At 48.2% G+C, this 21,951-nt stretch overlaps 1 protein-coding gene across 1 annotated transcript; it reads left to right on the top strand.

Annotated features, from left to right (window-relative positions):
* Positions 1 to 351: 351 nt before the first annotated feature.
* Positions 352 to 3,630, top strand: AP5B1 (adaptor related protein complex 5 subunit beta 1). The gene is made up of 3 exons (XM_044259697.1): positions 352 to 383; positions 728 to 895; positions 999 to 3,630. Exons 2-3 carry the CDS (start codon positions 746 to 748, stop codon positions 3,483 to 3,485), a joined length of 2,637 nt encoding a protein of 878 aa, XP_044115632.1. The 5' UTR covers positions 352 to 383; positions 728 to 745; the 3' UTR covers positions 3,486 to 3,630.
* Positions 3,631 to 21,951: the final 18,321 nt, after the last annotated feature.

The following is a 21,951-nucleotide window of genomic DNA, read 5'->3' as shown; positions in this document are numbered from 1 at the left end:
GGACGCCGGCAGGTGGGGAAGGGGGGACGTGCTGGTGGCCATCCTCGCGGGCTCGGCGGGCCCGGGCTGTCGGAAGGCCCTGGGATCGCGGCCCCCGCCCGGACGGAACCCCGGCATCCGGGAGCCCGGGCCCACCCAGCTCCACCGCCTCTGCCCGGGCCTGAGGCGGTTTCGGGGAAGGGGGGCCCCGCACGCAGCGGGACAGTTACTCAGCCCCAGCGAAACCGGCGAGTCGGCACCTGCTGGCGGGGCGGGAGGGGAGGCGGTGGCCCCGTTACGGCCCCGCCCCCGCCGCCCACGCGCCGCGCGCCCCGCCCCGCCGCGCGCCGCCGCCCGGAAGGAGCCGGCCGGCCCGAGCGCCCGCGGCGGCTGAGTCAGGCGCGGTGAGAGCTGCCGGCCCGTTACCGCGGGCGCCGGGGGCCGGGGCGGCGCTGTGGTTTCGGTGCGGACAGCGGGCGGGCGGCGTAATGAGCTCTCGGCACGCACCGGGCGCCGGCGGCCCTGCCCCGCGGGGACCCTTGGTTGCCCGCTCGGGCGTCGCCCCCGAGACCTCTCGGTTTTATCTCGGGGTCCGGGCGCGGGGTCCCCCGCTGGCGTCTGCGCGCGGCAGGGGGCGGCTGGGATTTGCGAGGCGGCCCTGGGGTGACGGCGGCCCCTTCGGGGTGCGTGCAGGTGCTCGCGCGCCCTCTGGCGGCCGCGGGCCTGACCTTCCTTCGCTTCTTCGCAGGGACCTGGGTGCGGCACCATGGGACCCCCGAGTCGGGAAACCTGGGCCCAGCGCCTGGGCGCCTTCCGGGCCAGCCCGTCCGCCTTCATGGCCGGTCCCGAGGGTGAGGATCTGGGTCGTGACCTGTTGATCGAACTGAGAAGTGAGAAGCTGAGCGAACAGACCAAGGTAGGCCCTGCGTGCATCCCCCCGCCCTGGGCCATCTGGTCACCTCAGGCCCCCGCGCTCGAACCACATAGTCGTGATTCCCACCGAAATCTCCCATCCCCAGGTTTCCTTGCTGGCTCTGAGCCTGGAGTACCCAGCCCAGCTGTGGCCGGACGCCGCTGCAGCCGAGGCAGCCGCCACCTCGTTGTTGGACACCCTGGTCCTTCTGCCCCCACGGCCCTCAGCCCTGCGGCGGCCCCTGCTGCTGGCGGCCACCACAGCCCTGGCGGCCGGAGACGCGCTGGGCCCCACCTCGGGAGCCTCCCGCCGGCTCCTGCCACTACTTCTTGGCTTGGCTTCGGGCCGCGATCTGGGGCGAGGCTTTGGCCCCGCCTCGGAGCAGCGCCCCCTGCAGGCCACGGCGTGTGAGTGCCTGCGGGAGCTGGAGAGCTGCAAGCCTGGGCTGCTGGGGGACTGCCTGGGGCTGCTGCGGCGCCTGCTGGGGCAAGAAGGCCCGGTCCAGCCGCTCAGCCTGCTGCTGGCACTCGCTCTGCGCAACGCCTTGGTGATACGGGCCAAGGCCAAGGCCGGACTGCAGGGCCTGCTCGTGGCCGGAGATGCGCCCACCCCAGGTGGTCCCTGGAACTGGGCACTAGCTGAGGAGGGGGGTGCCCACCCGCAGCCCCAGGCACCCAGCTGGTCGGCAGCCGAGGACGAGGAGTGTGGCCTTGCAGTGCTGGAGCCCAGTCCTGAGGAGGCCCGGGAGCTGCGGGCTGCTGTGGCCCAGCTTCTGGACTCCTCCTACCTACTCACTCCTGTGGCTCAGGCCCAGCTTCTGTGGCTGCTGGGCTGGGCTCTGCGGGGTCTCCGGGGACAGCCGCCAGTGCTCTTCAAGCCACAGTTGGTACGGCTGCTGGGCACGGCCCAGCTGGCACTCCTGCATGCGGTGCTGGCACTCAAGGCGGCCTTTGGCGAAGCCCTGTTCACAGCCCAGGATGAGGCCTTGCTGCTCCGCAGGCTCACCTTGGCCGCCCAGCACCCCTCCCTGCCCCTACCCGCCCACCTCTTTTACCTGCACTGTCTGCTGAGCTTCCCTGAGAACTGCCCTCTAGGCCCTGGCGGGGAGGAGGCCGCCCCCCTGCTGCTGGGGACCCGGCTGGGCCGCAGCCTCCTGCCCAGTCTCCTTCATGACCCGATGACTCTCCTGGCCCGCCTGCACCTGCTGTGCCTGCTCTGTGCCGAAGATGAAGAAAAGGAGGAGAAAGGCCAGGACTGGAGCCCCCAGCGTTACCTAAGGGAGCTGCTGGCTGGCCTGCGCCAGAGGGCAGCCTTGGATGGGGGCCCCCGGGCCTTGGCTGCTCTCTGCTTCCAGGCCTCCTACCTGGTCGTTCGCTGCCTAGCCACGCAACCTCTGGTGCTGACGCCCTTGACCCACGGGCTGGCCGAGCTATACCGAGCCCGGCCTGCGCTGGCTCCCCATTTTGTGGATCTCTTGGATAGGGTGGGCCCCGAGCTGGGGGAGCCCCTGAGGGTGGTGCTGCGGCAGGAGGTGGTGTCCAGACCCGGCAGAGACGAGGCCCTTCGTTGGCACCTGAAGATCCTGGCGAAAGTGGCCGACGGGAATGCTCCAAGTGCCACCCTAGGCTTCCTACGAGCTGCGGCGGCCCACTGCACAGACTGGGGCCTCCAGCAGGCTCTGCTGCGGGTCTGCCGGACCTTGATGCTGGCGGGTGTCCGGGAAGGCCTGGCTGACTTGCTGCAGGCACTGGCCAGGCAGCTGGAGGACCCTGACGGACGGGACCATGCCCGGCTCTACTACATCCTCCTGGCCCACCTGGCGGGGCCTAAGCTAGGGGTGGCCCTGGGCCCCTCTCTGGCCGCACCGGCACTGACCTCCTCGCTGGTGGCCGAGAATCAGGGCTTTGCCGCCGTGCTGATGGTGCAGGAGGCCCCGGCCCCGATTCGGCTAAGTGTGGGGCCCCGCAGAGCAGCGGGCCCGGGCCCGGTGCTGCAGCTCCAGGTGGAGGTGCTGGAGCCCGTGTTCTCTCTCGAGCTGCGCTTCCGCGTGCAAGGCCAGTTGTACGCGCCGCTGGACGCGGTCCACGTGCCCTGCCTGCGCCCCGGCCGCCCCTGCAGCCCTCTGCTCCTGCCGCTGCAGCCCCGGCTCCCGGCCCCCACGCAGCTGAGCGTGCGCGCCCTGTACGCCACCCCCGCCGGCCTCACGTGCCACGCCCACCTGCCGCCTGTGCCCGTGAACTTCGAGGACCTTTTCCTGCCTTTCCCCCAGGCCCCCGACGACGGGGACAAGCAGGGCTTCTTTGAGGAGCTCTGGGACTCCTGCCTGCCAAAGGGCGCCGAGAGTCGCCTCTGGTGCCCTCTTGGGCCGCAGGGGCTGGAGGCCTTGGTGTCCCGCCACCTGGAGCCCTTTGTGGTGGTGGCCCAGCCCCCCACCAGCTACCATGTGGCCATCCGCCTGCCCCCAGACTCGAGGCTGCTGCTGCGACTGGAGGCGGCCCAGGCCGACGGAGTGCCTGTGGCCCTGCGCACGGACCACTGGGCTGTGCTGCCTCTGGCCGGGGACTACCTCCGTGGGCTCTCAGCTGCTGGCTGAACCCGGACACTAGGCAAGACCCTGAGACAGTCTTGCTCAGGGGGGGCCCTGAGGGCCAGAACACAGTCCTGTGGCTCCTTTCTTTAAAAAAAAAGGCGGGGGGATGAGAAAAGAAAAGAAAAAAACAAACATATTCACTAATGACCTTCACGGGTGTGTTTCCTTTTGAGCCCTGGCTGGGGGCATGCACAGGGGGCTTGGGGGAGGAGAGGCTCCAGGAAAACCTTCAGAGAAGGAACCGCTGCCCTGCTGGGCAAATGGGAGAAAAAGCATCCGTATCTCTGCTTCCCAAAGAGGGTCAGGCCCCGCTTGGAAGCCATGCAGTAACTTAGGAATGTGGGAGCCGGCTTTGGGCCTCCTCCAAGCTTTGCGGGGTCCCTGCCCCGGGGAGCTCAGCCTAGCTAGGATGTCTGACCAAAGGACAGAAACAGAGGAAGCTGCAGGGGTCCGGTGGCCCCTCCCGGGGTTGGAGGGGGTCTCCATGCCACGTTGACTGGAACCAGCTCAAGGAAGGGCTGGTCAGTATAGTTCGGGAGACGAGAGAGAGAGAGGCTCCAAGCTGTGGGCTACAACGAAGCTGACTTTTCCTCCCCCCAACCCCACCTGAGGACCTAAGAATCTTCTAGGTTAGACAAACTCGTTCCCCTTGACCTTTTTCCAAATATGTGAGATACCTCAGCTTCAAATGTATTGCAAAGCTGCTCTGCTAACCAGGCACCGCGCTGGTCTTTTCCACAGACCATGCCTCCCGCCATGCTTGCAACAGCTCAGCAGGGCCCCACAGATGAGGAAATTTGTAGGCCAGAGGGGTTAAATGATTTTCCTGTGGTCACCCAGCTGGTTAGTAATCGTGTTTTGTCACCTCGGAGCAGGTTTCCATAACCGCATCGTCAGAAGCTAGAGCTGCACGGGCCGGAGGGCCACAGAGGCCTGGGCCAGCCCTCAGGAGGCTGCGGGAGCAGCAGTAGGAAGTGCTGGACCCCAGAAGGACCAGGGGCTTGGGGCCTAACTTCCGTGGTCCCTGCCTCTCGGGCTCCCAGCCCCCAGGTTTCTGGGAGCCAGTCCCGCCCTCTGGATTGTGGCAGGACCAGAGGGAGAGCAGGACCTGGGACAAGCGGGGCTCTTCCAGGTCAGGTCAGGAGGTCTGTGCCAAGTTTGAGGCACGGTAGTCAGCTGTGGGAGCTGAGCCAGCCACAGCCGATCGGGAAGGGGCTGGTTCCAGGACACAAGCTTGTCCAGCTGTTTGCGGCAGAAAGGGACTGCGGATAACCAACTGTTTCCAAGGTGGCTGGGAAGGCTCCAGGAGGGGCCTCTGGGAGCCAGCCGCGGCACCGCCGAGTTCCAGAGCCCACGGCCCCGCCTGGAGTCTGACTTCTCTCAGCACCAGGGGCGGGGCCGGATGTCAGCAGGTGGATGGGCCTTCCAGCAGGGCCTCCTGACCCCCACGATTCCTGCGTCTGGCACCCGATAGAAAGACTGAGCCCCTGAAGCTGCACAACGGCCTTGGCCTGGTTTCCTCCATCCACGTCCTTCAGAGGCTTCCCGTGAGTGGGCCGTATGTTTCCCACAGACCTCCAGGACAGGGGAGTCCAGAAAATCTGCCTGTTCTCTTTTTGCCCTCAGCCACAGGATGTAGGGTTAATCCTTAGCCAAAGATGGAGATCACTCCGGTGTAAGGACTCACCAGCCACCCTTTCTTCCATCTGTCTAGCCATCCATGCATCTGCCCAATTCTCCAGTGCTGGGCCCCAGAGGCCCCCAACTCCTCGACCCCTGCCACACATCTGTCACGGTGGGTGTCATAGATGTCCCCTCCTTGTGTCTATGTGACAGTTTCCTTGGGATACACACTCCTAGGAGAAGAATTGTTGAATCATAAGGCATGCAGGGGCTTGACTTGACTAAGAGGTGTCTCCGCCTGCTCGCAGTCTGCCTAGGAAGGTAGAGATGGACATGAGTGAACCAGCCCACGCCATCCACCGCCATCCACCCCTTGGCACACGCCCATCCATATACCCCAGCTCACACTTCAACTTCTCGAAGGTCATAGCAACACCAGCCTGCTCCCACGACAACCCCTCCTACAACCAAGATTTCTTCCCCAAAGGGAAAATCCCAATTTCCAGGAGCCGCTGGCCACCCATCTGGACATTAGCGATGTTCTCCAGTTGCTGGTTCTCCACTTCCTGTAGGTTCATAGCCTTCCCCACCTGCCTGAGGTTGGGCCCAGCCATGAGATCTGTTCGGGCTACTGAAACCCAGAGGGTCCATTCTGGGGCAAAACATTCACTGCTAACCACTCGGCTTCCTGGCCCTCTCCTGCCCTGGCCTGGCCGCTATGGAAATGTTCATGGATATGGAGGTGTTGAGAGTTGAGTCACAATCCCGTCTCGGTATACTGTAACGAAGTCGCTGGATTAAGACGGCAATCATTAATAACACACACCTCCTATGACACAAGAGGAAAGACATAGGAGGGATATTGGTCAAGCTATATTTTACTTGCAAGGAAGAAAGTATTGTGTAACGAGTTGCAAGGCCATAATGGGGACCTCCAACTTTCACAAACAAGAATATTGTACAGGGTGCCCAGTTAACTTCAAAGAAAAGACAAATGATTTCTTAGTATCAATAGGTCCCAAACATTAGAACATACTTTTACCCCCCAAAAAATTGTTTCTCTGAAATTCAGATATAATCAGGCATCTTGTATTTTATCTCTCAACCCCAGATTGGTATTTATATCTTATTTCTTTTTTAAACCTTCAAGGCTCTTTACCTAGTAAGGTGACCTTCATCCCTAAGAAGTCTGAGTCCTTTGTAAGCCTGCCTGTGTCGAAGGTCTTTTCATTCCTTGAGTCCTGGGGACTCCCCTTCTCCATCGTGTGGCCGCAATGATTTCTTCCTTGATCATCAGGACCAATCAACCTTCCAGAGCTGTTGGTTCCAAGGCACGACGAGGCAACATGCCAAGGGAGCGGTCTTCCCCTCCAGTTCAAAAGAACCAGTGTTGGGTCCATTAGCATTCATGCTTGGGTAGTAAGGACTCTGAACTAGCAAGGTCCAAAGCTGGAGGGATGAGAAACAAATATTTGAGAGAGGCTTCCAGCTTGCTGAAGATGATGGTAGCAACGCAGGTGCCCATCTCCTGCCCCCAACCAAATAACCTGGAATAAAGAAAAGAGAAAGATAAATTACACAAAACCAAGTAACCCTTAGTATAACTTGAAGATAAAATGCTCAAACTTAAAAAAGTACATGTAAGTAAAAACAAAAAACAAGTGACAGCAAAACATCACCCATGTCCCCGTCCCAACCCCACCCTGCACAGGCTCTGGGCAGACTGGCGGCGAGAAACTAGAGCTAGTAATGGCCAACGCTGGATGGAAGACCTCCCAGAAAGACGGAGTCCACCTGAAATCGGAAAATGTGAAGACATGTCTAGAGCAGGTCAGAGCTTTGACTACAAGGGAGGAATTTCAAAGTACCCGGCGATTTGAGTGGGCTGTCTTTGAAACACATAGATTCAGGGAAAGCCAAGAGCAGAAAGGAAGGGAGAAGTACCTTTTGGCATTTGGCTTTCAAACGGGAAGCAAATGGAGAAATTTCATGGCTCCGCAAGACAAAAGAAGAAAATCAAAGGACCCAAAACTCCTTCCCCATTCTCCAAACGAACAAAATTCCGGGAAAGCTGGGCGCCTGGGTGGCTCAGTGGGTTAAGCCGCTGCCTTCGGCTCAGGTCATGATCTCAGAGTCCTGGGATCAAGTCCCGCATTGGGCTCTCTGCTCAGCGGGGAGCCTGCTTCCCTCTCTCTCTCTCTGCCTGCCTCTCCATCTACTTGTGATTTCTCTCTGTCAAATAAATAAATAAAATCTTTAAAAAAAAAAAACCTTTAAAAAAAAAATCCGGGAAAGCATCTGGACTCTCCGAGTTGGCAGAAGAGGGAGCATTGAACTTGGAATAAAACACCCAGCACCACAGAAACGTGCAAGAAAAGATTAACAGGTTCACATGGAGTCATGGCAAAATATCAAAAAATGGATTTCATGGCATGTCAATGAAGGAAAATTTACACAGTCTCCTGAATAAACAGCCACAAAACATGAGAAAGCTAAACACAGCACTCTAAACAGAACTACGTGTACACAAAACAGGCATTTGAAGATATGCAGAATTCCCCAGAATGAGAAATTTTGAAAAGAATGGAAATAGATAAAACCCAGGAGAAGAATATAGAAGGTTGATTGAACTCAGGAGAGAAAGGGAAGAAACATACAAAATTATCCAGAAATATAGATTACATTATAAAATGCCCGAGGGAGGATGGACTCAAATAAATGTATAATAAAAGACAGGAAAATGACCAAGAACATGAGATTAAAAAGTAGAAGTCCGAACAAAATTATGACAGAACATTGTCAAAGAAGGAATCCCGTTTGTGTTATTGGAGTCTTAGAAGAAAAACCAATGAACCAGAACTGATATTTAACACTATAAGAAAACTTTCCAAGAGCAAAAATATCTGCACCTTGAAAGGGCCCCCTGGGAACTTTGGAAAACTAACCCAGAACAATCAATGTTGAGACACATCCTCATAAAATTATTAGATTTCAAAATATTTTTAAAAAAGAATTCTCTAGGGGCGCCTGGGTGACTCAGTTGGTTAAGCTTCCAACTCCTGATTTCAGCTCAGGTCGGGATCTCAGTGAGGTGGGGCTCTGCTTAATATTTTCTTTCTCTTCTCCCCTTTTCCCTTTGCCCCCTGCCCCACTGCTCCCATGCTCATTCTCTGTATCTCAAAAAAAGAAAGAAAGAAAGAAAGAAAGCTAGCTCAAGATTTTCAGAAAGAAAGATCAAATAACTTTTTTAAAAAGATTTTATTTATTGGGGCACCTGGGTGGCCCAGTGGGTTAAGCCTCTGCCTATGGCTCAGGTCATGATCCCAGGATTCTGGGATCCAGCCCCATATTGGGCTCTCTGCTCAGCAGGGAGCCTGCTTCCTCCTCTCTCTGTCTGCCTCTCTGCCTACTTGTGATCTCTATCTGTCAAATAAATAAATAAATAAATCTTAAAAAAAAAAAAATAAAGTGTGAACCAAGGATTTTTATATTCAAACAAGTCGTCCTGCAAGTGTGAAGGCCATAGGAAAGAGCTTTCTGTTTTTCAACGAGTACTTTAGGAACTCGGCACCCAGGAGCCGTCTGAAAGAGAAGGTGCTTCATCCAGCCATGATGATACACGTGTATCTCCCACCTAAGGCTAAACCAAAGGGGGCATGAGGGTAAATAAGTAAAAATGTTTATCTCGATAATTAGTGTAATTAAAAGCGTGGATAAGAAGGGAGAGGGAGGGAAATAGGGTAAAGCCCATTGATGGTGTATGGGTGACTCTCGGCTCCAAATTCACTCTTAACTGGCTGCTCTGTGAAAATAAATCTGGGCCCTTCAAATACTGGTCTTGGCCAGTTGGCTCATTACTAAGCTTCGTCAGCAGAGGGCGCAGAGGAGCCACTGCAGCAGGAAGATTGCCTTCCAGTCTCCGCAGGACTCACAAGACAATGTCCCGCGCTTCTCTTCTCGGGTACCTGGGCTCCAGGCATCAGGCAGCTCCAGCACCCATGGCTTTGCCAGCACCAGCCTCCTCTAGGGCCTGACGGCACTTCCCAGCACCTCACCTCGGTTTTGCATCAGAGTATCTCCAGTGAGAGGGGCATCTGGGTGGCTGGCTCAGTTAAGCGTCTGCCTTCAGCTTGGGTCATGTTTCTTTTATCTGCTATTTCTATATGCTTTGGAGTTCTCTTTTCTTTTTTTTTTTTTAATATTTTATTTATTTATTTGACAGAGAGAGATCACAAGTAGGCAGAGAGGCAGGCAGAGAGAGAGAGGAGGAAGCAGGCTCCCTGCTGAGCAGAGAGCCAGATGCGGGACTTGATCCCAGGACCCTGAGATCATGACCTGAGCCGAAGGCAGCGGCTTAACCCACTGAGCCACCCAGGCGCCCCTGGAGTTCTCTTTTCTTATTGCTGGCCGATGTCTTGGAACTTCAGCCACCTATTATGGTTAATAATTCTTTATATTAAACGTCCCCGTTCAGGGGCGCCTGGGTGGCTCAGTGGGTTAAGCCTCTGCCTTCAGTTCAGGTCATGATCCCAGGGTCCTGGGATCCAGGCCCATCTGGGGCTCTCTGCTCAGTGAGGAGCCTGCTTCCACCTTTCTCTCTACCTGCTCTCTGCTCACTTGCGATCTCTATCTGATAAATAAATAAAATAAAAAATCTTTAAAAAAAAAAAAAAACAAAAACAACTTCCCGTGTTCAAATTACTGTGTGATTTCTCTCCTGATTGGACCCTGGCTGATAAAACAGGCAATAGGGGAGGGTTAAAGGTGCCAGTAAAAATGGATAAGCCAGATAGAGTTTTGAAATGGAGAGTTTTTTTTTTTAAGTATAAACACAATATCAAACGCTAGAACAAAATATATAAGCTTTCCTGTGTATCTATAAACTTATAAATGGAAGATCAAAGAATAGGGGCTCCTGAGTGGCTCAGCTGATTGAGCATTCGACTCTTGGGCTCAGGTCATGAGCTCGGGGTTGAGAGATCCCACCTCTGCCCACACACAGTGTCTACTTAAGAGTCTCTCTCTCCTCTGCCCCTTCCTCTGCTCACACTTTCACGCTCTCTAAATAAATAAATAAAATCCTTTAAAAATGTATCAAAGAAAATACACCGCATAGAGGAAGAAATATCAGAACTAGAAAAGATTTCAAATAGCCAAAGTAATGTTGAAAGAGAAAACTAAAGCTGGAGGCATCACAATTCCAGACTTCAAGCTGTATTACAAAGCTGTCATCATCAAGACAGTATGGTACTGGCACAAAACAGACACGCAGATCAGTGGAACAGAGTAGAGAACCCAGAAATGGACCCAGAACTATGTGGCCAACTAATCTTTGCAAAGTAGGAAAGAATATCCAATAGAAAAAAAGACTCTCTCTTCAACAAATGGTGTTGTGAAAATTGAATAGCAACATGCAGAAGAATGAAATTGGGCCACTTTCTTACACCATATACTAAAATAAATTCAAAATGGATGAAAAGACCTAAATGTGAGAAAGGAATCCGTCAAAATCTTAGAGGAGAACCCAGGCAGCAACCTCTTTAACCTCAGCCATAGCAACTTCTTCCTAGACACGTCTCCAGAGGCAAGGGAAACAAAAGCAAAAGTGAACTATTGGGACTTCATTCAGATAAAAAAAACTTCTTCACAGTGAAGGAAACAGTCAACAAAACTAAAAGGCAACGGATGGAATGGGAGAAGATATTTTCAAATGACATGTCAGATAAAGAACTAGTTTAAAAATCTACAAAGAATTAATCAAACTCAACACCCCCCCCCCAAAAAAAATCCCATTAAGAAATGGGAAGAAAACATGAACAGACATTTCTTCAAAGAAGACATAACAATTGGTCAACAGACACATGAAAAAAAATGTTCAACATCACTCATCATCAGGGAAATACAAATCAAAACCACAATGAGATACCACATCACACCTGTCGGAATGGTTAAAATTAACAAGTCAGGAAATGACAGGTACTGGAAGGATGCGGAGAAAGGGGAACCCTCCTCCACTGTTGGTGGGATTGCAAGCTGATGCAACCACTCTGGAAAACAGTATGGAGGCTCCTCAAAAAGTTGAAAATAGAACTATCCAGGGCCCCTGTGTGGCTCAGTCAGTTAAGTATCCGACTCTTGATTTTGGCTCAGGTCATGATCTCAGAGTCATGGGATGAAGCCTCGTATCAGGCCCCGTATCTGTGGTCAGCAGGGAGTTTGCTTGAGATTGTCTCTCTCCCTCTCCCTTTGCCCCTTCCCCCCACTCTCTCTCAAAAAAATAAATAAATTCTAAAGAAAAGATGGAGCTACCCCATGACCCAGTAATTGTACTACTATAAAAAATATTGATTCAAAGAGGCACATGCACCCCAATATAATAGCAGCATTATCAACACTAGCCAAAGTATGGAAAGAGTTGACATGTCCATTGGTTGACAAGTGGATAAAGAAGATGTAATGCATATATATCATATATATAATATATATATAAATATTATATAATTATAATTGTAATTTATATATTATATGTCATATAAATTATATAAATATAATCATAATTATATAATGTAGATATTATATGATATATGTTACATATAATATATAGCATATATTATATATATAATGGAATATAACTTGCCATAAAAAAATGACATCTTGCCATTTGCAAGTTGGGGTCTGACCGTGGGGAGACTGGCCACTTCACCCTGACTCCCACTGTTAAAGAGGGATGCAAACCTTCTAAGTACTGACATATGTGTAACTTACTGGGTGGCCAAGCCTGATAAAACTGTCAGAGTGAAATGTGACTCTTTTAAATGTTAAAATAAAGATTTTTATACAGAAAAAAAATCCACAGCGTGGATGGAACCAGAGGGTATTACACTAAGTGAAGTAAGCCCATCAGAGAAAGACAAATACCATATGATTTCACTCATATGTGGAATTTAAGAAAAACAGACAAACATAGGGGAGGGGAAGGAAAAATGAAAACAGAGAGTGAGGCAAACCATAAGAGACTCTTAACTATAGAGAACAAATTGAAGGTTGCTGGAGGGGAGGTGGGTGGGGGATGGGCTACAAGGATGGTGGGCATTAAGGAGGGCACTTGCTGTGATGAACACCACGTGTTTGTTTTTCTTTAAGATTTTATTTGTTTATTTGACAGAGAGAGACACAGCAATAGAGGGAATACAGGCAGGGGGAGAGGGAGAGGGAGAAGCAGACTCCCTGCTGAGCAGAGAGCCCAATGTGGGGCTCGATCCCAGGACCCCAGGATCATGACCTGAGCCGAAAGCAGATGCTCAGTGACTGAGACACCCAGGCGCCCCAACACTGGGTAGTATATGTAAGTGATGAATCACTGGATTCTACTTCTGGAACTAATACTATGCTACACATGAACAATTTTAATTTAAATAAAATATTGGAGGAAAAAGAATATTAAATATAACAAACATAACTATAAAACATTATGACAGAGAATTAACACCAAACATAACAATTATATTGATAAATGTACATTTAAAGCTTAACTCACCTATTTCTTCAATTTTTTAAAAGATTTTATTTATTTATTTGTCAGAGAGCCAGAAAGAGCACAAACAGGGGGAACAGCAGGCAGAAGCAGGCTCCCTGCTGAGCAAGGAGCCCAATGCAGAACTCGATTCCAGGACCCTGGATCATAACCCGAACTGAAGGCAGATGCTTAATTGACTGAGCTGCCCAGGTGTCCCTTTTTTAAAGTTTTTAATGGAGCTCAACTAGCAAGACCCAACTATGCGTTCTCTACAAGAGAAACAGCTACAGCAACATGATTCAGAGAAACTAAAGATAAGGGGATGGACAAAGGTACACCAGGCAGATGGAAACAATAAAAAATCAGAGATAATGCTCTGATTTTTAAAATAGAAAATCAGAATAAAAGAATTGAATAGAATTATAGAATAATAGAATTAAATTAATAGAATTAAATTCAAATAGATTAGACATGACACAAAGGGCATTTTTAAATATTATAAGCCATAATTCACAACAAAGCTGTAACATTTGTCAATATTTATGCACCAAATAGCATAGCAAATTAGTTTTTTTTAGTAATCTCTATGCCCAACGTGGGGCTCAAACTCATGACCCCAAGATCAAGAGTCACACACTCATCTGACTGAGCCAGTCAGACACTCCAGTAAACACTTTTAAGATGTAGAAACTGCAGAGGGGGCAAATAAATAGAAATAGAAATACACTAATTACAGGAGATTTTAATATATCACACTCGGTTAAAGACAGATGAAGAAGAAAACCAAAAATAAGGAATGAGATCGAAGACATAAACAACATAATAATCAATATGGTAGATCTCAAGGAAGTCTACTGAACTCTATACACTAGCAATGAACAATCTAAAAAGGAAATTAAGAAAAAATTCCATTTATAATAACATCAGAAAGAATAAAATATCCCAGAATAAGTCTGATCGAGGAAATGCAGGAGTTGTACACTGACAACTTACAAACATTTCCAAAAGAAATTAAAGATGTAAATAATGGGAAGGCATCCATGTTTATGGATTGAAAGGCTGAATATTGTTAAGGTGGTAATACTCCCCCCAAATTGTCTATGGGTTTAGTCCAATCCTCACATCACAGTCTTTTTTTTTTTTTTGCATTAATGGAATAGCTGATCCTAAAAATTCATATGCAATTTCTAAGGCAAAAATTAACTAAGAGCTAAATGTAAGAGCTCAAGCTATAAAACAGAAGAAAAGATGGGGTAAATCTTTAGGACTTTAGCCTTGGCAATGGTTTCTTAGGTATGATATTAAAAACATAAACAGCAACAAAGGTAAAATGAACTACACTGAAAATTCTAAAATTTGTGCATCAAGGGACACGATCAGGAAAATGAAAAGACGGTCCACAGAATGGGAGAAAATATTAGCAAATCATGTATCTGATAAGGGTTTAGTATCAACATAAATCAAAAACTATTATAATTCAATGACAAAGAGACAAACAACCTAATCAAAAAACATGCAAAGTGGGGGGCACCTGGGTGACTCAGTGGGCTAAGTGGTTGACTTCGGCTCAGGTCATGATCCTGGAGTCCTGGGATTAAGCCCCGCATCAGACTCCCCACTCCCTCTGCTTCTCCCTCTCCCTCTGCCCCTCTTCCCTGCTTGTGTTCTCCCTCTCCGTCAAATAAATACATAAAATCTTAAAAAAAAATTCTGTTTCCCTCTCCCTCTACTCTTCCTCCCCACTCACATACTCTCTCTCCCTCAAAAATAAATAAAAATAAATTACCACAAATTTAGCTGCTAAAAAAAATTAAAAAGAAGTGTCTACAAATGGAAATAGAATTTCCCTTTGGCATGATGAAAATATTCCAGAATTTGATCATTGTACTGGTTTCACAATCTTGTGAATATACTAAAATGACTAGATTTTACACTCTAAAGGGGTGAATTGTGTGATATGTGAACTATATATCAATATGAAATACTCTAATAATGGCGATTTGTTCAATGTATGAAGGCAGTGAACTTGAAGGAGCTCTCAGCGGCCAAGCCTGGAATAAGTTAAGTAAGAAAATAATGATAATGATGGGTTAAAACCTATAGAATGAGTAAATATCCATGAGCCCATGTTGCTCTAAGTAAGTAATTGAATGAGTAAACGAGAAGAAACAGCGTTAGAATTCCAATTAACCAGGGGCGCCTGGGTGGCTCAGTGGGTTAAGTCTCTGCCTTCAGCTCAGGTCATGATCTCAGGGTCCTGGGATCGAGCCCCGTATCGGGCTCTCTGCTCAGAAAGGGAGCCTGCTTCCACCTCCCCCTCTGCCTGCCTCTCTGCCTACTTGTGATCTCTCCCTCTCTCTCAAATAAATAAATATTGAAAAAAAAAAGAAGAATTCCAGTTAACCAATGTCAAAGGAATGTCAGAGGAATGTCAGAAATAGAATCACCACTAGTCAAACACTGTAGCAGTAATCAGGTCAGGCGATTATCAGTGAATTCTTAAATAGTGGAGGGAATGTGATAAGGGACCGATTATTTGCAGAGTCTCAAAATATCTCCCTGCGAGACACTTATGAAATATGAGATAAAATATAGTGATTCTAAAGGGGAGAACTCTGACAGACATGACCGTCACCAAGTGATAGGAGTTAACATACCAGTAATAAGTGCAGTGATGGGGCATCTGGCTGGCTCAGTCCGAGAAGCATGCAACTCTTGGTCTGGGGGTTGTGGGTTCGAGCCCACGCTGGATATAGAGATTACTTCAAAATAAAATCTTTTTTTTAAAGATTTTATTTATTTATTTGACAGACAGAGATCACCAGTAGGCAGAGACAGGCAGAGAGAGAGAGAGGAGAATTCTCTGCTGAGCAGAGAGCCCAATGCGGGGTTCCATTCCAGGACCCTGGGGTCATGACCTGAGCCAAAGGCAGAGGCTTTAACCCACTGAGCCACCCAGGCACCCAATTTTTTTAAAGCGCAGTGATATGTTGATGGGGAAAGGCACAATAGCACTTCTGTGGTATTCTTGCCAAAAATAAATATCTTCAATCCAGTTGGGAGAAAACATCAGGCAAATCCAAACTGAGAGATATTCTACAAAGTAACTCGCCAGTGCTCTCCATAAGAGTCATGATCATAAAAGAAAAAAAAAAAAGACTAAGGAACTGCCACATGGGAGAGTAGACTAGAAAGCATGATAATTAGATGTAATGTGGGATGTTAGGTCAGATCCTGGACCAGAGAATGGGCATTGATGGGAAAGCTGCCAAAATTTGCATTTTGTCTGTGGATTAGTTCGTAGTATTGTATCAGCGCTAATTTCCTTGTTTTGATCATTGCACTCTGGCTCTAGAAAATGTCACCATTATGAGAAGCCAAGCGAAGGGTATTTGGGAACTCAAGTTCTCTGTAAGTCTAAGACTAATTCAAATAAAAGTTGAAAAAAATGTGAGATAATCATTGTACTTAAGAGAAGCCACTCCTACTTTCATCCCTTGGTTCCCAGACCATTATATTCTGATCAAAAGTGAAAAAACACGACATACAGTCCTTGATTCAAAGCACTGCTCTGTGTTTTCTTAGATTCCGCATTTGTCTATTTGGCGTCCATTAGTTATGGAATTACCCCGAATTTACGGCTGAGTTGTTTACATCGCCCTTGGGATGCAGAGCTCACACTCTGAACAACCTCCTCTATTTACTTCTCAAATACCAAGCCAATATTCCCTTGTCCTAAATCAATCCTGGTACAATACACGTAGGAACAGTCCCTATGCCCCCAAATCTGCCGGAATTATTCAAATGAGCAAATCCTAAACTGTTTCCCCTGCCGTACCTTGAGTTTCCCACAGAACCCCAGAAAAAGGCAAGCGAGCGGCCTATGACTTCGCTTCACTCCTCTCTAACTCCTGGTCAACTCTGATGCTTCCCCACATGGCCCTGTGTGTCGTGCTGTGCCTCTTTCCAGGGGGAACTGTAAGTAACATTGAACTTTTCTCTCAACGACCTTGACCTCTCCATGTCACCACTCGGTCACTGCTATGGATGAGAAGTCATAGGTACCTGGAGGCTAAGGACATGCCGTGTCCTATAGGATGGCTGCCTGGAGCTGGCAAGATATGGTCTGCTGGTAGATGGAGTAGCTGTTTTGAGTGAGCACCTGTTTTATAAAAACTGTTATTCCGAGAAGGCTTGTGGTAAGACCTGTGACGTCCAAGGTCCTGGTCCCATTGTCTCACTTCTTTTGCACCCAAGAGAGCTTCTGTGCTGGAAGCAATGTTGTGGGGGATGCCGCCAATGCAAATCCTGGCTGAGGCACTATGGTTGGGGAAACAAAGCCATCTCCAGAATAAGCAATCTCAGGAGAGGAATTTCGGCCACCTCCATCCCGGAGGCCATCCAGTGTCGTCAAACTGAAACTGAGCGTCTGGCTGATCTCTTGGAACAGATTCTGCTGTATCAGGAGTTCAGTGCGGGTCACTCCTCTTAGACTGTGAGGCCTTTGTCCGTGGCGGTGGTCAGGTCAGCTTCGCTGGAGAGAAGTTCATGGTGCTGAGCTCACCGTGCAGTCCCCATCCCTGCCCCAGAACGACTATCTCATGAGCCTATCTCATGAGCCTATCGGGCAAGAACAGATATGACTGGGAAATTAGTCTATCACCCTCTACACCCTTATCCAGGAGATATAACGTTACGCTCTGAACCCATCCCAAGAAGTCTATGTACAAACCTCCTTATTAGACCTCTTTGCCACTAAGTTCCTTTTTTTTTTTTTAAACATCTGTTTATTTATTTCAGAGAGAGAGAGCATAGCTGCAGGAAGGGGCAGAGGGTGAGGGAGAAACACAAGCCAACTCCGCACCATGTGCAGAGCCCAAAGCGGTTCTCAACCTTGAGACCCTAAGCCAACACCAAGATTCAGGGGCCGGACCAACTACACTGCCCAGGCGCCCCAGTAAGGTTTTTTTTTTTAATTTTTTAAAAAATATTTTTATTTATTTATTTCACAGAGAGAGAGAGACTGTGAGAGAGGGAATACAAGCAGGGGGAGTGGGAGATGGAGAAGCAGGGGCTCGATCCCAGGACCCTGGGATCATGACCCAAGCTGAAGTCAGACACTCAACAACTGAGCCACCCAGGTGCCCCAAAGTCTATTTTTAAAAAAAAATCTAGGGGCACCTGGGTGACTCAGTGGGTTAAAGCCTCTGCCTTCAGCTCAGGTCATGATCCCAGGGTCCGGGAAATGAGCCCCGCATTGGGCTCTCTGCTCAGCGGGGATCCTACTTCCTCCTCTCTCTCTCTCTGCCTGCCTCTCTGCCTACTTGCAAACTCTACCTGTCAAATAAAATAAATAAAATTTTTTTAAAAGATTTTATTTATCTATTTGATAGAGAGAGAGATCACAAGTAGATGGAGAGGCAGGCAGAGAGAGAGAGAGATGGAAGCAGGCTCCCTGCTGAGCAGAGAGCTCGATGCGGGACTCGATCCCAGGACCCTGAGATCATGACCTGAGCCGAAAGCAGCGGCTTAACCCACTGAGCCATCCAGGCGCCCAAAATAAATAAATTTTTTAAAAAAACCTATTGAGGCATTACTGACATAAACTATTATATTAATTTCAGATATACAAACGACATAGTGATCTGAGCCACCAATTTTCTAATTACATTCTTCCCATGTCCCAGAACATCTACCTAAACTTCCGCTTCCATCATGAATCACCATAGAGCAGTGCTTTTCAACTAGGGGTGTGGGAGTATCTCATTTTCAAAGAGATAATTAGCAATAGATGGAGATATTTTTGGTTGTCACAACTGTAGGGGACTTGAGGAAGGGATGTTGATATGACATTGAGTGCAGGGAGTCCAGGGAAGCCGCAGAACAAGCCGGCCCCCACAACAAGAATTACCCAGCCCCAAATGTCACTAGGGCCAAAATGGAGAAATCTTGGTGCGCAGCCACGTTGCTGGTCATCCACTTTCTAGGGCAAATGGATAACTAGATGCCCACTTCTCCTCTGAACCCCTACCAATGGGCTGTAAAATGATACAGCAGTCTATGTCCTGTCGGTCCCAGCTTACGATGCCCACCATCTGTAAGCCCAGCTTGAACTTCTTATACCCCAGTCAGTTGGTCATAGAGAACTACCCATGAGGTCAAATACATAGTAAGCAGGAGACTTGAAAGGAAAGCACTGGACTGTTTGTTCCCCTGGTGAATTCTACTGGTAAAACCCAGTTTAAGAAAGAACAATAAAAATTTGGGCATCTGGGTGGCTCAGTGGGTTAAGTCTCTGCCTTCTGCTCAGGTCATGATCTCAGGGTCCTGGGATGGAGTCCCCCATCAAGCTCTCTGCTCAGCAGGGATCCTGCTTCCCTCTCTCTCTCTCTCTGCCTGCCTCTCTGCCTATTTGTGATAAATAAATAAAATCTTTTTAAAAAGAAAGAACAATAAAAATTCTCCATAATCTCTTCTAGAAAAATAGAAGCAGAGGTGACACATTCAAACTAGTTCTATGAGGCCAGCATCATCCTAGCGCCAAAGCCAGATAAAGACATCGCAAGAAAAGAAAGCTACAGATCAGTATGGCTCATGAACACAGGGTAAAAACCCTCAACAAAATATCGGAAATTGAATTCAATGCATATAAATTTAGGCTACTGATTTAAAATAATACACAATGGGGGCGCCTGGGTGTCTCAACAGGTTAAAGCCTCTGCCTTCGGCTCAGGTCATGGTCCCAGAATCCTGGGATCATGTCCCATGTCCGGCTCTCTGCTCAGCAGGGAGCCTGCTTCCCTTCCTCTCTCTCTGCCTGCCTCTCTGCCTACTTGTGATCTCTGTCAAATAAATAAATAAAATCTTAAAAAAATAAAATAATACACAATGTTTCTAATATTTCAGTGATTTTTAAAAACAGTAACTGAATTATATATACCTCTGGTGGAATATATCTTTTTAAAAAGATTTTATTTATTTATTTGACACAGAGAGATCACAAGTAGGCAGAGAGGCGGCAGAGAGAGAGAGGGGGGAAGCAGAGAACCCAATGCGGGGCATGGTCCCAGGACGGAGACCATGACCTGAGCTGAAGACAGAGGCTTTAACCCACTGAGCCATCCAGGTGCCCTTGGTAGAATTTATTTTAAGGACAAAGGAAACTACAAAAATAAATGTTCAAACTGTGTTTGTTAATGTTATTGTTAGTTGTGGTGTTATTTTTCTTCCGACATTGTTGTGTATATAGTGGGGGAACCAAGTGGATGAGAACTGGCATTTTTCAGTGGAGAAAAAAAGGATACAAATGTGCAAGCAGGGACACCTGGGTGGCTCAGTGGGGTAAGCCTCTGCCTTCTGCTCAGGTCGTGATCTCAGGGTCCTGGAATCAAGCCCACATCCAGCTCTCTGCTCAATGGGGAACCTGCTTCCCCCCGCTCTCTCTCTGCCTGCCTCTCTGCCTACTTGTGATCTCCGTCTGTCAAAAAAAAAATCTAAATTAAAAAAACACAAACACACAAATGTACAAGCACTGAGGTTAGTAAAGCCCTGTAGTCCTAGAAGTAACAGTAGGATTTCATGAGGTATTTTCCTTTTAAAAGAAAAATCCACATATTTCCAGCTTTGTCCACTGAAAACATCTAGAAACTGAAAACATCTAGAAACAATCTAGTGACAATGAGCACATATACTTTCACATTGGTTTAGCAAATACAATTTCTTAGTAAGAAAACCAGTGTCCTTGAAGAAATGGATGATTCAAGTCTGGGGCAGAAAAAAAAAAAGATACAAATGTATAAACAATGAGGTATAAAATGAGCCAGGAACATCTTGTGATCCTGGAAAACAAACCAAAAAACTAGAGAAGACTCAAAAAAGGTCACATAGAGAGACTCATGAGGTAACTTGAAGAGGCGAGCACTGACAAGATGGGACAACATGGGGACTGATAAGAATCAGAATCACAGGCGCCTGGTGGCTCAGTCGGTTAGGCACTTGACTCTTGGTTTCCATTCAGGTCCTGATCTCAGGGTTGTGAGATCAAGCCCCACATCAGGCTCTGTGCTCAGTGTAGTCTGCTTAAGATTCTCTCTCCCTCTGCCCCTACCCTTCTCTCTAGAATAAATAAATAATCCTTTAAAAAATTTTTATTAACATATAATGAATTATTAGCCCCAGGAATACAGGTCTGTGAATCACCAGGTTTACACACTTCACAGCACTCACCATAGCACATACCTTCCCCAGCGTCCATAACCCTACCACTAAAATCTATCCCCCCTCTCCCTGGAAACCCTTAGTTAGTTTTGTGAGATTAAGAGTCTCTTATTGTTTGTCTCCCTCCTGATCCCATCTTGTTTCATTTATTCTTTTCCTATCCCCCAAGCCTCTCTCAACTTCTTCATATCAGGGAGATCATATGATAATTGTCTTTCTCTGATTGACTTATTTCGCTCAGCATAATACCCTCTAGTTCCATCCATGTCGTTGCAAATGGCAAGATTTCACTTCTTTTGATGGCTGCATAGTATTCCATTGTACATATAGACCACATCTTCTTTATCCATTCATCTGTTGATGGACATCTAGGTTCTTTCCATAGTTTGGCTATTGTGGACATTGCTGCTGTAAACATTCGGGTGCACGTGCCCCTTCGGATCACTACATTTGTATCTTTAGGGTAAATACCAAGTAGTGCAATTGCTGGGTCATAGGGTAGCTCTATTTTCAACTTTTTTGAGGAACCTCCATGTTGTTTTCCAGAGTGGCTGCACTAGCTTGCATTCCCACCAACAGTGAGGAGGCTCCCCTTTCTCCGCATCCTCGCCAGCATCTGTCATTTCCTGACTTGTTAATTTTAGTCATTCTGACTGGTGTGAGGTGGTATCTCATTGTGGTTTTGATTTGTATTTCCCTGATGCCGAGTGATGTGGAGCACTTTTTCATGTGTCTGTTGGCCAGCTGGATGTCTTCTTTGCAGAAATGTCTGTTCATGTCCTCTGCCCATTTCTTGATCAAATTATTTGTTCTTTGGGTGTTGAGTTTGATAAGTTCTTTATAGATTTTGGATACTAGCCCTTTATCTGATATGTTGTTTGCAAATATCTTCTCCCATTCTGTCAGTTGTCTTTTGGTTTTGTTGACCGTTTCCTTTGCTGTGCAAAAGCTTTTGATCTTGATGAAGTCCCAATAGTTCATTTTTGCCCTGCTTCCCTTGCCTTTGGCGATGTTCCCAGGAAGAAGTTGCTGCGGCTGAAGTCGAAGAGGTTGCTGCCTGTGTTCTCCTCAAGGATTTTGATGGATTCCTTTCTCACATTGAGGTCCTTCATC

The sequence above is a fragment of the Neovison vison genome, chromosome 7, assembly GCF_020171115.1.
Source record: "Neovison vison isolate M4711 chromosome 7, ASM_NN_V1, whole genome shotgun sequence".
In the NCBI taxonomy this organism is placed as follows: domain Eukaryota; kingdom Metazoa; phylum Chordata; class Mammalia; order Carnivora; family Mustelidae; genus Neogale; species Neogale vison.
This window is presented reverse-complemented; position numbering and strand designations above follow the sequence as displayed.